The following is a 15,646-nucleotide window of genomic DNA, read 5'->3' as shown; positions in this document are numbered from 1 at the left end:
TCCAATGTTATTTTGTGCCAAATCTTGAGAGGTAGAACTTTAATCAACTTTAACATTTATGAAGTTGAGTGCTTTTTAAAAGTCTTAGAGAAACATAATCTTTCATCCTACCTGTTTTGAATTGAATTGTGTCCTTCAGATTCATCTTCAGAACCCAAACATCCAATGTATTTGGAGATAGGGCCTTGAACAAGGTAATTAAGGTTAAATAATATTTTATGGGTATTATCTAATCCAATAAGACTTGTTGTCTACATAAGAAGAGGAAGGAACAGTAGGAGTATGCTGTGTACAGAGGAAAGGCCACATGGAGAAAAACAAGAGAATCAGGTGAAAACCAGTAAAAGAAGCCCTACCATAAACTAATCTAGTCAGTCACTACCTTCATCTTGGACTTCCAGTTGCTATGAGAAAAATTAATTCCTGTTGTTTACATCACCCACTCTCTGGTATTTTGTTACAGAAGATTGAGTAATATACCACCTGTAACTAGCCTAATGTCTTTGTTACCTGAGGTCTTTGATCTTTTGGGCTCTTTAAAAATTCTAGTCATTCTCAGAGAAATTCTTCTTTTAGACTCTTCTTTCCATGTGGCTTCCTAAGACAACATGGACATTACTGTATTTTCAACCAAATGAGTACCCACTTTGGAAAATATATCAAACTGTCTTTGTGATGGCACAATACAAAATATCTGGTAACTCACCCATAAAATGTGAGATAGAGGAAACCAATCCTTTTCCCAAGTTTTATTACTTCTCCTTGCTTGTTAGATGCTCTGATGAGTCGCACAATGCCTACTTTCTTAAGGCTGGAGAGCCACTTGTATGCATGTTCATTATTTTTTAAAACATCTTCAAAACTTAGAGTAGGTAGCTGGAGCTCTGAATCCCAGTATTGATGTTCTGTGAATTAAAGAAATGAAATCATATGAGATTACATTGGTTTAATATAAGGCAGGAACCTTAGAGAAGGGACTAGATCACTAGAGTTGATCTTTAATTGATCATGGAGATTACTAAATGCTAGTTTTACCAGAAATGCCTGTCACCAGGCCTTGCTTCCTGGGAGCATTGCCTCTTGCTACAACTGTGTCTGGCACATAATCAGTATTCAGCATACTACATTTATTGAGGGAATGTTGTTTAACTATGTTCTTAGAAATTCCCTTCCAGGATACTGCTTAGAAGTGACCCTGAAACACTGTGAGTGTTAACAGCTAAGTTCTATTTCTTAACTCCAAATGGATGATAAAATCAGAATGGTGGACTAGAATATCATATGCTTATTCTGTTAGGAGGGTGGGTATAGTCCTTTCTTTCTCTATTTCACCTGATTAAAAGCTATCAGACTGTCTCTGGGATCATGTTGTTCTTTGGAGTCAGTGAGAGTTGGTCATAGTGAAGGAAAGATGAAGGTGTGTTCCTGGGAGGCATAGATGGCTTTGGAGGTGATATGCAGGATATAAAAGTCAAATGCCTTTCCTTAACCCTCTCCTTCCTGATAATTAATTACTTATCAAAATGTTGATCTGTGAAAACATAATGAAAAACAAATGTAAAAAGTATTTGATTTGCAAACTAGGCTTTGCCAAAGGAAATGGAGCACTGAGGAAATATAATTTTTCCAAGGGAAACACCTCAGATACTAACAACTAATTCAGGAAGGACCAAATGCTAGCTAATCCATATCATTTCTTCCTTTCTTGGGAAGGAAATTGCCTTAGAAATGCAAACCTTCCTAACAAGTGATAGAATTAGAACATAATATCTCAATATTATCCTGGGCAGCACTCCCTTTTCTAACTAAGGAATATACCACATTATGGAAACCAATTCCAGAGCCCTCAGTTTCAGAATGGAGAATGGGTCAGTGCCACTTGTACTTGTGAATTGTAAATCATTTTCTCTTTGGTGTCATCATGGCTTGCTCTTCAGAATTAGGAGTTATTTCAGGAATCAGTAGCTTCAGTAGTGCAAAGATATGGCCAGCTATTGAGCTTCTTCTTCTTCTTCTTCTTCTTCTTCTTCTTCTTCTTCTTCTTCTTCTTCTTCTTCTTCTTCTTCCTCCTCCTCCTCCTCCTCCTCTTCCTCCTCCTCCTCTTCCTCCTCCTCCTCCTCCTCCTCCCACTCCTCCTCCTCCTCCTCCTCCTCCTCCTCCCCCTCCTCTTCCTCCTCCTCCTCCTCCTCCTCCTCCTCCTCCTCCTCCTCCTCCTCCTTCTTCAACCAGCTAGCTGTATGAGGACATTTGCAGGAATGAGTAGGTGAGTTTATTCAGGAAGTCCAAATTAAGTGATTAATGCATATATTGCCAATGTTTCTGGGTTGTTAATCATGAAAGCTTGCATAATAAACTAGAATTTTCAAGATCTAAATTCCAAACTAAGCTTACCTGGCAGATACATTAATTCAGATGCATTAATTCTCTTTAGTATTGAAGAGATTCTAAAGGCTCAAGTGACTTACTATATCATTTTAGCAAGTCAAAGAGTTACCTAGTTACTGTTTCCTAATTTTTCACTTTAACTCTTTACTCTCTGTGGGACTAACCAAAATAGTAACCAAGTCACCTTGGCAAAGAAAAGCATGGTCCATGTTGCATTAAAACAGAGAAGGTTGGATGAGCCAATAGAAGTCATGAGGTATGGAGGTTTCAGAATAATTACCTTAATTGTTTTTTTTTCAGAGTAGGATGGCATCTCTTGAGCATATTAGCTACCCAATAATTATTTGTTCACTTGTCTTTTCAATAAACCCAACATTTTACCATGTCACAATCAACTATGGGTAGGCAGTAGGTTTTAAGGAGCTCACAGTCTATGGTAGAATCAGACATGGAAGCTAACAATTAAAACACAGTATGACCAGTAGAGGTAGTGGAAGGAGTTCAGGGGAAAGGAAGAGGGAAAGAAAAGAGAGCCACTGAGGATTTAAATTGACCAGATTATATGGTTATGCTGTGTGTATATATGAGAATGTAAGAACAGATATCACCATTATAACGTTCCAACAAAAATATATAAATAAAAAACACAATAGGATAGATACCATAGTTGATGAATGTTTAAGAGGTATCAGGTCTTTTGATCTTTATCTAAAACTCTCTCTATAATGACAACTATTCTTTTACATGCATGAAGTTACTCAGGTGTGTTCCTTCATGCCTCAAGCATTTCTTCTTCTAAAGTCAAACAGAGTTGGCTTTATATGAAAGAGACTCTGTTCAAAGGAGGAATCTACTTGGCTTTGTTTTGAATATTAAATTATGTGGTTGTTTGCTTTAACACTCCCATTTCCTCATTGCATTTTAAGCCCTACATTGTAATATCTGATGTCAATCAAAAAGGTCTGCAAAAAGAAGATGATAAATGTCATGTGTATTACATATTGATTGCCTGTCTAGGAAGGTCATTTGGTTTCCAGCTAGGAGAAAAATTTCCTGGGGCAAATATCAGTGTTATGGGAGTAGATAACCAGTCACCATCTTCCTTCTAAAGTTAATTTCTATACAGACTATATTCAGAAATATAAAAGAAAATGTGAGAACATTTTTACATTAGTGATTCTCAGAAGAAAATTAGGGATCCACATAGTACTAGAGCTGGATGAATGTTAGAGAATCATTTGGCATTTTCATACTGGCTTTAGATTTCCCATCACCATTATTTTTTATCATTGGGTAAAATTTTGCCTATACTACCACTGAGGGTTTTTCTAGTATTCTGGCACGGTGCTAATTTGTGCAAATACATGTTTTCCATTCTTATGCAGCCTGTTGGATGGAATTAGCTACCGTCTGTATGTGTATCTATAACAAATTCATCGTCTTTATCACCAAGGTTTTCTAACTTATTAAGGAAAATTTATTATAATTTTTAGAAAACACATTTTTTTGCTATTGTAAGTCAGCCTAGACAGACTGGTATAGATTATAGTGATGTTCATTAGAACTTTCTGAATTCATGGGAATATTCTATTATCTGCACTATCCAGTGCCATAACTATTAGCAACCAATGGCTGCTGAGACTTGATATCCTGCTAATGAAATTGAAAAACTAATTTTTTACCTTATTAAATTTTAAATAAATTTAAATTGACACATATGACTGGTGACATATAGGCATGGGCAGAACTTGGATGTCCTAATATGGGTTTTATTCATTGTTCTTACTAGCAAGTTTTCGGGGCTCTTCTCTGAGTTTCAGTTTTTTAATTTGTAAATCAGGGACAATTATATTTGTCTTGTAGGTCTTTTTGTGACCATGAAATGAGATTATGCAGAGCATTTAACATAGTGCCTCGCACAGAGTAGACCCATAATAACAATAAAAATACTTAATATTTGCTGAATACTTTCTAAGAGTAATCCCAGTGCTACAAGTTTTAAAAACATTTTTTTTTAGCTCCACAACAAATACATGGGGTGGATGCTTTCAGAATTCCCTTGCTATAACAAATGAACTAGGTGTCCAAGGCACATAGCTAATGACTTGCAGAGCTGGTCAAATCCAGGTGACAGGTCCCCAGGTATGTAATTTCAAAAATTGTACATAAACACTTGATACCTTGAAGTGCTGTCATCATAGGCATTTTTGAATCCTATGTCTAAATGTCCATAGCTTGTCCTACCTTTATAAAGGAAGTCTACTAGGTAATACAGAAAGCAGGGAAAGTTAAATGAGGAACACTTTGTCTGAACTTGTTTGATCATGGGTATTTAACGTTAAACCTTGGCTCCCTGTCAGAATTTTAAATGCAGAGAAAACATTAGGAATAGGGCTCATTGCACAACCCTGCAACAACATCACTATTTACCTTTTGTGAAATGAGCCAAAGCTTTGCACATTTAAAAATCAGCTAACGTTAGCTTCTTTAATTCATGCCAATGTATTTCACTGATCCATTCCTTTTTGGTTTTATTTAAGGCCAGTATCACCTTTCAGAGAGTTTCAGTGACTGTGTGATAGTAAGCTACAATAAACAGAGATTTAAAAGTTTTTTCACAAGATCTAATTGTTTTTAAAACTTTTGAGTTTGTGTTATGACTTATTTGTATATTTTAGAAAACTCTGTTTAAGGGACATACTATTATATTTATAGCATGTTTTCTTCTTTTCTTGAGAATATACTTTTTATAACACCTTTGCAAGAATTTTTGTTTATATATGAGTTATTTTTTCCATTATAAAATAATGCATACACACAAAACTCCATTATTTTTAATTTTAGCAATATGGAAAGATTTGGATTCTTGTAATAAATGTTACTCTTTAGATATGTAAAATTAAGCATATTCACATATCAGAGACTCTGGAAAGAAACAAGCCTGTCAATAAAATATACAGCACAGACCACATTATAAATAACATACAGCTTTCAGAATGTTAATGTCAAGAATACAGTTGCAATAGTTTTTAAGTTCTGTAGAACTTCTAATGTTTTTAACCATAGCTCTCATTTTGGAATGCCCTTGCAGGAGCTTTGCAAACATCCAAAACGGAGGGATACAGCCCATCAAAGAACCTATTACTAAATATGAACCACTCAAACATTGTGTTATACTAAAGGTGACTTTTAGAGACAGTCCTGTGACTAGCCAGTTTCCAAATTCATCATGCTCTCTTGAATATAAAACGCCAATTTTCAGAGAGAAGTAGTAGTACTCTATTTCATTAACTCTAATGGGTAAATTATTCTGTGATATCTGCACACAATATTAAAACTTTAACCTTGAAAGAGTAATTTAAGAACATTTTCCTATTTCCTACCAACTGCAAAACCTAACTATCAGAGGAGCCAAAAGAAAATATATCGGACCAGAGTAAATCATTTGCCAAGAGAATACATTAAAAACAAATTTAAGTTTCACGCTTGGGTATGAATACATAAACTGAATGGAAAATGATGGCACATTTAAGGTATGAACCACTCTTCCTAATTTAACTAATGCTCTTACTAATAAATGCTTCCTTGAACATGTGCTTCACACATCATAAAATTTATGAACAGGCCACACACTGGCTTTCAAGGAATCATTTGTACAGGTTTCCTTCTGAAGGTTAAGCACCACATTCCAGGGGCCTGAGTTATGTTTAAAAAAGGAAAAGACACAAAGAAGATATTTAGCTAAAAATTTATGAGCACAGCATGTTGGTTTGCAATGTGTTATTTCAGGAGTTTAGGACCTTCTGTCTACCTGCACTGAATTAAGCTTCTGGCTCTGAAATGGCATCAAGAGCATCAAGAGAAAGGGCCCTACCAAAACCAAAGTCTGACTGCTGTTAGAGAAAAGGTACCTGAAAGGAAGGAAATAGGGCTTTGATTCTCTTTTCCAGCACTATTTGAGAGATTGCTTTCTTTTGTATATTCTTTCACCTCGTGTTCAGGGAATTCTATGTGTCTTTCAAAAATTCTGGCTACTTGTTGTCTCTTAAGAGGTATTCCTGAGAGGAGGATTCAAATATGAATAATTTATTAAAGAGTTAGTCCTGTAAGCACTAAAAAGAGATGGGGATGCAAGAGAGTAGAAAGCCTGTGGAAAGAGTTTCAGTGAGTGGGTTATGGCTTTTGGCAATGTGGGACCTTATACAGTGACTCTAGAATTATACTCTAGTGGTGTTCCAGCTATGGTGCAAGGAGATGCAGAGGCCCAAACACCCACTCTTCACTCCTGGGTCTTTCTGGTCTTCCCTATGTGCAAGCAGAGCATGCTCCCCCATACAGGGAAGGCAAGTGGCAATTTTGCAGTTGGAAGGTGCTGGCTTGTGTAGGATGAGTGCTGAGGGGCACCAACAACCTCTGTGATGCCCTGCTACTGGAAATCTCCTGAATCTGCTAAAGGTGGGTTAGATGCCTGTATCCTCTAGCCTCCCAGCACTGGTACATACCTCAGTCCCAGTGATTACCTCATGATGTGGAAATTATACTGAATACATATTTATCAAATGCCCTGTTGGGGCAAGAGATCAAATGCACGTGCACGCACACGCACACACACACACACACAGTTGATGTGATAGCTGCCTTTGTAAAGGGAAAAGGTTGTATAAACAAAGAAGCAGAGAGAAAAACATAAAGAATAAAAAAATTTGGCAAGTGTTATGAGTGTAACCAGTAGGGTCAATGAAAATAGAAAACAATTGTTGGGGTTGAGGTGGGGAACTTATTTACATGTCTCAGTCAAGAAAAGCTAAGTTGAAGAGCAATTATTTAAACCAAATGCCTAGGATTAAGAGAAAACCCTCATACAAAGGAAAGGGAGAAGAATGTGCAAGCAGGAGAGACAGGGAGAGATGGAGCATCTCCTAGCTTTCTAGAGAAACTCAGAGTCACTGAAACTAGGGCAGAGATTTTCACTTCCTTTTTAATTTCTAACAAAATTTTAAAAAAACACCGTAGGTTTCCATTGTTATATTATGACTTTGTATTTCAGTGCTACCAGTATATAATTGGTAAAAGGCTTCATTGGGATGTGAGTATACCTTGTAAGATGAATAGGTGAAGTTTGCCCAGAGAGAAAAAGTAGAACAAGTAATCCAGGAAGCAGGTAGAACTGGAATTAAAGTCCACACACTTGTGGAGGGGGTGCCAGATTGTAGAATGACTTAATAGCCCAAATGATAGCTAGATTTTATTCTTCAAGCAAGGAGACACCAAAGTAAAGAGGGGGAGGGGAGATGATCTTGTGTATCAGGGACATTACTCTGCATAGTTGTACAAGCCTACTGTGGACAGCCTAGTTAACTCAGGAATCCAGGCATGAAATGATAAATAAAGGTTCCAACTAAGTTGTCATAAGATACAGCTTGTGCAATATTTGCCTCTATAACCTGTTAAATATCATTCTTCTCAGTGCCAACAGTGTTCATGGAAACTTGAAAGCCACCTGGAGGAAAGAATTTCTATGATAGGACTCTGCATTCAAAAAAAGAATAATATACTGTCTAGAGCATTAAGAAAACTCTCAGGGCTACGCTCTGTGTTCATTTATATCCATGTCAGGGGAGTCCTGTGAAAACTAAGTAACTACTTACCCTGCAGCATTGCCTTTCACTTAGCATTGCATTAATCAAGAAGGTGGCTGCATACTATCAAGCAGATAGATTTTGGAGCTTAGAAAGGTTGAATGAGTTGCTTAAAGTCACAGATCCATCAAGGCCTAGGGCTCACAGTACTTTAATCTCAGTGCTCTAGTGCCCTTTTGATTAAGAGCAAAGTTATGCATTGATACAAACATAGAATTTCAAGATAAAAAAATCAGTAAAGTTAGAGAACTCACTGATCAGAGTAGAACTTTTTCTAATTTGCTCAACTAAAATTAGGCAAATCCACAGAATGAAATGGGAAAAAAAATCTGTCTCTTTTTTCCAAAAAAGATAGCACATCGCTATTCCATGGACATATTTGAAAGTCTGGGCTTGAAATTTAAAAGAAGAAATTTAAATCTGATAAAGATACCTACAACTTCAATACTAAGGTTGTATAGTTCATAGTCTGTCATCTTGAAGAAGCAAAGTAAAACCAGAAATAAGAAGAAATAATTTTTAACTAGTTATTATTTATTTATTTGATTAGTGAATTTCCTGATATGTAGGCTCTAGCAAAAATGTCAGGCTAAATTTATACCTTATCTGTAGGTTTGGGAAACGTGAAGTTAACATACAACTTTACTTTTTGAAATTGTCACCCTTAGGAATAAATTCCTAAATTCGTAATTCTAAATTTTCAATCCAAATGGCAATGTTATAAAACTCATTCCAGGGGTATAGAAAAAAGTAAGCTAAGCTTGTAAGAAAGAGACCACTAATCTAGAAATTGTGGGCACAACCTCTAGATTATTATTATAATAATGTAGATCACTCCAGGCTCTGTCTTCCCTGTTGGGCTGACAGAACAAGGGCAATCCAGTCTCTTAGAAGGACATTGGATCCTTTAGATATTTTATCTAAGTTTACCAAGTACAATGAGGAAATTAAGTAGGAATACAAAATAATATTTAATTTAGAAAAAAAGTAGGACACATTAAAAGACATCAACAAGGAACAGAGTAATCTCACAGATAACTAGGTAGGTATATTCTATCAAAACTCCAAAGATCTAAAAGTCAAGAGGCCTTTTGTACATATAACAGGTTCAACAGAATGGAGACTCAGCTCATGAGCCAAGGAGACCTCAGAAAAGTTTTTTTATTAGGTCTCTTTTGGGGGGGAGATAAGCATATTTGGGAGATGGCCTTGTGGCTCAATTGCAGCTGTTTGACAAGGTTGTTCAGAAGCCGTTGTGACCTGGTAACTTGGAGACCCTGGAACATGTTAAAGCTGCCTGAGAAATGAAAAACAAAATCTTCCATCTCTGTTTATAATCCCCAAGGACAGTAATCCGTGAAATAAATACCCTCACTCCCCTCGCTCCATCGAAGACTCCCAACAATGGATGGGTCAAGGCTCAGAGATGGGATAAAATAACAAATGGGCTTAGACATTTTTATTGTGTGTGTTAGTTTCCAACTAAATACATATACACATGATTTTTGCTTTTTGACAAGGTTCTGTAAAAACGGCTTCTTAACCAAACAAGCCCTGTTCTTTACACTGTAATAACAATCTTCATCTTCAAGTAAACAGAGTTCTCTTTGAGAAAGGAAAGCTCTGTGTTTTTCCTTGCTGTGGGCAAGGCAAGTAGATTTTAGAGGGCCCTGAGAGTAACTTGAGAGTTTTTACTTCTGTGGCTTGTTCTTTTGAAACAAAGGAAGGGATTACAGCTATAGACTGAGGGGTTTTCATTGGATTAAGTAGATGGCCAAGGCTGGCTCTGCTATAAGAGAGGCATACAGAATTGAGAGGAAAATGTTCTCTTTTGACTGTATAAAGGGCTTAGTCCTGGAGTCCTGAGAAATCTGAGCTTATAATCTCAAATTGAAAAAAAAGATATTTTCTCTAAATTATAACTTTTAAAATTCAATTTTCCATAACAAATATTAAAATCAGAGTCTGATATATTTTAGTACCAATTCAAAGAGATGATTAAAACCAAAGAGAAAAGCACACATTCATTTATTTTGACACTGAGTATTAATAAAAGAATAAGTATTTGCAGATCAGTCATTTTATGTACCTCATATAGTATTTTTTTCCAGTTTAGTTCTGTCAATCTTGCTTACCAGTCACAAAAACGAGTGTATAATTATATTGAAATTTTTCATAGAAGTTAAAACAATTGCATAATACAATTTTGTTTTTAGTATTCTATTAAAGTCCTCAATTTTCATCCATGTATTTGGAAATATTCATAGGCTAGGCTTTATCAGTCAAGTTTTTACTTGATAGAGATGAGAATGGGGCCACCAACTTCCCACCCTATATGTTAATATATGTTTCTTTGAATACAAATTCTTCCCCAACCTTTCTTCCCTTTAAGTCATCATTGTCTCTGATGGTACCATTCCTAGGCCATGCTATGGGTCCCTGTTCCCTGTCTCTCCACATACAGTCCATGCAACACACAGCTGGGACTACAATGCAAATTTGATCCTTTCACTCTCTTCATAAGAAGAATGCAAACCCAGGGACAAAGACACACACTGCAGGAGGGGAGACTGCAACAAAAGCAAAGCATTTTAGCTGTTCACAGACTTGTAGGCATTTGAGAAATAATATTCATTTTATTAAAATCAACTGACTCAACTCCAAAAATGTAAAATTCAGCCAAAAAAATTAAGGTGATCTTAAACCTGTAAAGATCTTCAGCTCATTTCTTTGACCTCATAGGATGAGAATCTGTGGGATGCTCATGTAATGGGATATCTGGACTCTATGTTAGGAAGAATCTTTCTTTTCTGTGGGTGGAGGGCCAAGCAGGGCACTTGAGCCCCTTCCTAGTTTGGACCATTCCCTGTCCTGGGTTGCCTAGCAGCTTTAACTTCACCAACAGTTATAACAGTTTCCCCAAATCATCCCTCTATTTAACACTTCAAAGATCTTCTACATGTTTTCTTTTTTCCCTCTGTAGAGAATTTCCTTACTTTCTGTCTTTGCCTAAAAAATTGATGAATTCTTCAGAAGCTGGCTCAAGCATCATTACCTCATCTCCTCAAATTCCTTCTTCTGGGTCACCGTTTACCTTCACTTCATGCTTCAATATACTTAATGTACTCTGCTTACTTGTTTTCATGACTTTGTTCTGTACTAGACATGATAAGTCTTAAAGGATGGACACAAATGCTTTTTCTATTTTGGTATTTTCTTGCAGATTCCCCAGCACAAAATTGGCACACCACTAAATAGAAATTCAGGAAAAATGATTATTATCCACATCTTCCTTTTAGCTGTGACTGTTCCATGTTAGTCTGTTCCATGACTGTCCCACAATCCATCCCACAGCTGATTATCATTTGCCTTTTTAATTTTGTATTCAACAGCTCATTCCAGGAAAAGATCAAGGCCAGTGCCCTGCATCTTGACTCCAGATTTTAAAAATCCTGTGGCCCTCACTCTTAGGAAAAGCAGAGGAGGACACATTGCTATTGAGATTCAAAACAAAATCCTTCCACAAATGTAACTCAATTTTAGGTGCCCTGGAGTACTGATGTTTGAAAATATGCAATGGCAATGAAATAGAGTCTCAAAATCTGTAGGCAAAAAGCCATAGAACCAATATCCCCAAAATGAACCATTAGTGTCTTCTTTTACTCACCAACTGCACATCTTGGGAACATATTTTGAAAATCTGATCTTGTTTTAAATCATTAAAGTATTTTCCAGTGTCTACATGACAGCCAGTTCTCCTTATATTATTTGTTATTGCAGCCTGTCATTGTGATCAGTTTTTTCCACTACTTAACTGAGTGTAGTATCATTTCTACTTTGCTACTGCCTGATAGTAATGAGAAATGTAAGCTGTAAAACTGCAATCAAGAAATGTTAATAGGGGGTGACCATATCCTTTTACAGTGCTTAAAAGCTTAAGCTGTAATAATAAAATGTTGGCTTTTATTTCCTTAAATAATCTGAAGAAGAACTTGAAGGAAATGAAAGTAAAATCCAACTGGATTACAAAATTAGGGCAGTTAAGAAAAAATACTTTGAGTACCAGAAGAAATCTAAAATAATTAAAAGATAATGCACTTGAGATACTACAATTTGACCCAGACAATTTCTATAAAGTTGTGTAACTGGATACTCCTTGAAGAATCTAGTAATGTGCTCATTGGAAGAAAGCAGAAAAAAAAAAAAAACATTTTTCCCTGGATACTCATGTGTATTCAACCAGCTAGCAGGATTGAAGAGAGGGAAAAATGGATTCCTGGTGGTTTAGACACAAAACACTAGAACAAAACCTTGTCATCTACAGAATGGTCAGACTAAGGAAGCAGAGAAAATTAATTCTTGACAAGATTAGTCTATGCTTAAAGACAAAGGTGACTATATCATATCCTAGTACTGACAACTACAGGAAAAGGTAAAGCTATCTGGTGCAGTGATTAATTAGTGACAGGCACAGTAATGTATTCTAAGTCTAGCATTCAAAACCATGGATAATTACCACATTCTTGAGAATTTGAAAGAGTAAGGTGAAATCTCTTTTTAGTGTTTGACTCAAGAGTTCCCACAGAGGTGTTACACAATTCTACAAGGTTGCTGAAAGGGGTAGCCTTTCAATATGTCTAGTTAATAGTAGCAGAAAAAGTTTAAGGGAACATGTCACATTAGTGTGTTCGTATTAGTCAAGGTTCTGTCAAATACACAAAAATCACCCTGTTCACGATAGTTAGCCTTTAACCCATGTGTAACAAATCTTCAAGATGCAGAGTACGTCATGCACTCCTCCCACCCTCAGGAATGCCTCTGCATTAGCTCTATTATTCTGTATCTCCTACAATTATACTTTAAAATTATCTTTCTCTTTGTTTTAGGTATTTCATTTTATTTTGTCTATTAGCTCAAAAATAAGTCCTCTTTTTTCTACAGAATCCATCCTCTGCTGCTTTTCTGAATATTTTTTCTGGCAACAGATTCTCCTTGAGACACATATACACTCTCTCCAGACAAATGTGCTGGTGTGCAAATGAACACATATACTTTCAGTCACGCTCAACTCACACTTATACTTAATGTGTAAGTCACCATTCTGTGGGTGCATTGATCACATAATTCTATCTGTGGACACCAGGTTAGGAATTCTTGCTTGGCTTTTTTGTGTTGTTCTGGCACTAAGACAAAGTGATTAAGGAGAGGGCTGGGGATGTGGCTCAAGCGGTAGCGCGCTTGCCTGGCATGCGTGCAGCCTGGGTTCGATCATCAGCACCACATAAAAACAAAGATGTTGTGTCCGCCAAAAACTAAAAAATAAATGTTAAAAATTCAAAAATAAATAAATAAGCTGGAAGTCTTCAGCCATAAAAAAAAAGTTATTAAGGAGAAGTCTGCCTCTGGTTCATCCTGCTCCTTTTCAGGGAACACTTATAAAGTGCCAGTGAGAAGCCAGATTTAACTTTAGACAATAAAGACACAGTCTGCTGCAATTCTTTTGTTCCACCTATTTTCAATGTCTTAGAACTCCTCTGTACTTCTTTTCATTTTGACCCAAATGATCTTTAGTGGTAACATTTTAAACATTTTATATAAGTGGCAATATTATTTTTTAAAAATCATAGGGTTTGAATTTGTTGATGAGCAAATTCCTTACCATAAAATCCTTACAAAGTAATGATCAAGAGATAGAAATACAGATCATATCTGGACGTTTATGTATCAAAATATCATAGTGCATCTCATAAGTATGTACCATAAAATTACTAACTACCCTGATTTGAAATTTATACATGTATCAAATTATCAAAGAGTACCCTCTCCAATTATGTACGATTAAAATAATTCTTTTAAAAAGACCCTTACTGATAGTAATGGTTTTAAGTGGCTTTGAAGACTGTAGCAGGATTACCTGGCAAAAACAATTCTTCTTGAAGTTTTGCTCTGGCCTTCCAGGAAAAACATCTTTTCTTCAGACAATCAGCTTCAAATTCACTGCAATGCTCATTTGGCCATGTGATATTCACCTTGTAATAGAAAGAAAATATCACCTAAGTGTACATTATACTTCCAAATAATTGTGTCCTCTCTGGTTGCATCATTTCTCAATGCTATTTAAGGTATTCAGGGAATCTAGTTATCACTTGCAAGTCAAGGTAATACATCTGAGGATGAGTCCACAAAAATAGTTGTGCAAGAAGTAGAATTTGGCTTGACCCAAAGTCCTTTTTCTACAGTCTCTAAACTTGTGATCCCCAAATATTCTGTGAAGACTGAAGTTAGACAGTAATTATGATTCCCGGCAAGGGTATTACAAAGAGTAATGATAATGAGACAGAAATAATATTACTAATAAAAGTGAGAACACCTGGTCCTCAGGTTGAGACAAAGATAAAAGAATGAGAAAAGGATGCCCTTTCTGCTTAAACCTTCCCTTCTGATAAGAATTCTGGTAAATTTGTTCACGCCTCATTTGGTTTTGAGAACTATTCTTTCAGGGCAAAACTTTATACAACTACTAAATAATAAAAAAATACAATGATAAATTTTAAAAAATCATCAGTACTATTTTTTTGAGTGTCCACTGTATGTTGAGCAGTATGTTAAAATATTCTTTTTAAGCCATTTTATCTCATTGAGTTCTGACAGCATTACTATGAACAAATTTTATTAGAATCCCTAGTTTACAAATAAATAAACTGAGGCTCAGAACCACTGACATAGTTGTGTCTTCAATGCCATTCATGGAAAGAATAATGAGCAATAATGCAGATTTTATTAAAAATGGTAGAAGTAATAATAATAGCTTATACTTTCATTTACTGAGTATGATTAATTTGCATTGAGCACTACATTAACATGATTCTATAGTTGTAATATACATAATAACATAAAAACAAGTTATTTGACATAATTTAGACTAGCCCCTTTATTTATTTGGAAGAGAAGGAAATGATTTTTAAGAGTTATTACCTTTTTTGTCAAACTCCAGGTCTTTAATAACAATGTTCACATCAAGGGTTTCCAGGAGAAGTTTCCGTGCTTTTGCAGAATCCAGGTAGCAATGGGAGCACTGGCAGTTGTCTCGCAGCCATACAGCTGGGTAGAGAGACTCTGTCCCATCATTCCAGAGGATTTGCATCAAGTGATTCCCATCTAGTGCTTCTGCCTTTTGCATGGCACAATGCATGTTTCTGGTGTTTGAAGGTAAATCCTGTTAGTGAGATGCTGTTAAATCAGAGTTAAAAGGAATAGTCAGAAGGAGTGGATCTAAACTTGACCTCTGTGATTGTGCACAGTTCAAGTGGACTCTGGCCTCTGTTAGTCACCTAGCTGCCTGAGATTTGACTTATCAATTCTGGGGACTTTGTTCTGATGAGAGCATTTCAGATGCTATAAACAGAAACACAGTGGCTAAAAGTAAACAAGATAAAAAAGAATTCCTTGTTTTTCTTACAGAAATTTTAATAATAAATTCAGAACCAATCCTGGCCAGGATTCAGATAAAAAGAATTCCTTGTTTTTCTCACAGAAATGTTAGATAATAAATTCAGAACCAATGACATACATACTTTTATGTTTGATAAAGGCTGTGAAATTTGTTTTTAAGTGAAAAAATG

General features: G+C 35.9%; 1 protein-coding gene across 1 annotated transcript; it reads right to left on the bottom strand.

The window, feature by feature from the left end:
• Window positions 1-514: 514 nt before the first annotated feature.
• LOC144251840 (gamma-butyrobetaine dioxygenase-like) lies at window positions 515-15,216 on the bottom strand. The gene is made up of 4 exons (XM_077794546.1): window positions 15,001-15,216; window positions 13,939-14,056; window positions 707-905; window positions 515-598 (listed from the first exon to the last, which is right to left on the bottom strand). Exons 1-4 carry the CDS (start codon window positions 15,214-15,216, stop codon window positions 556-558), a joined length of 576 nt encoding a protein of 191 aa, XP_077650672.1. The 3' UTR covers window positions 515-555.
• Window positions 15,217-15,646: the final 430 nt, after the last annotated feature.

Source organism: Urocitellus parryii, unplaced genomic scaffold (genome assembly GCF_045843805.1).
Source record: "Urocitellus parryii isolate mUroPar1 unplaced genomic scaffold, mUroPar1.hap1 Scaffold_243, whole genome shotgun sequence".
NCBI lineage: Eukaryota > Metazoa > Chordata > Mammalia > Rodentia > Sciuridae > Urocitellus > Urocitellus parryii.
This window is presented reverse-complemented; position numbering and strand designations above follow the sequence as displayed.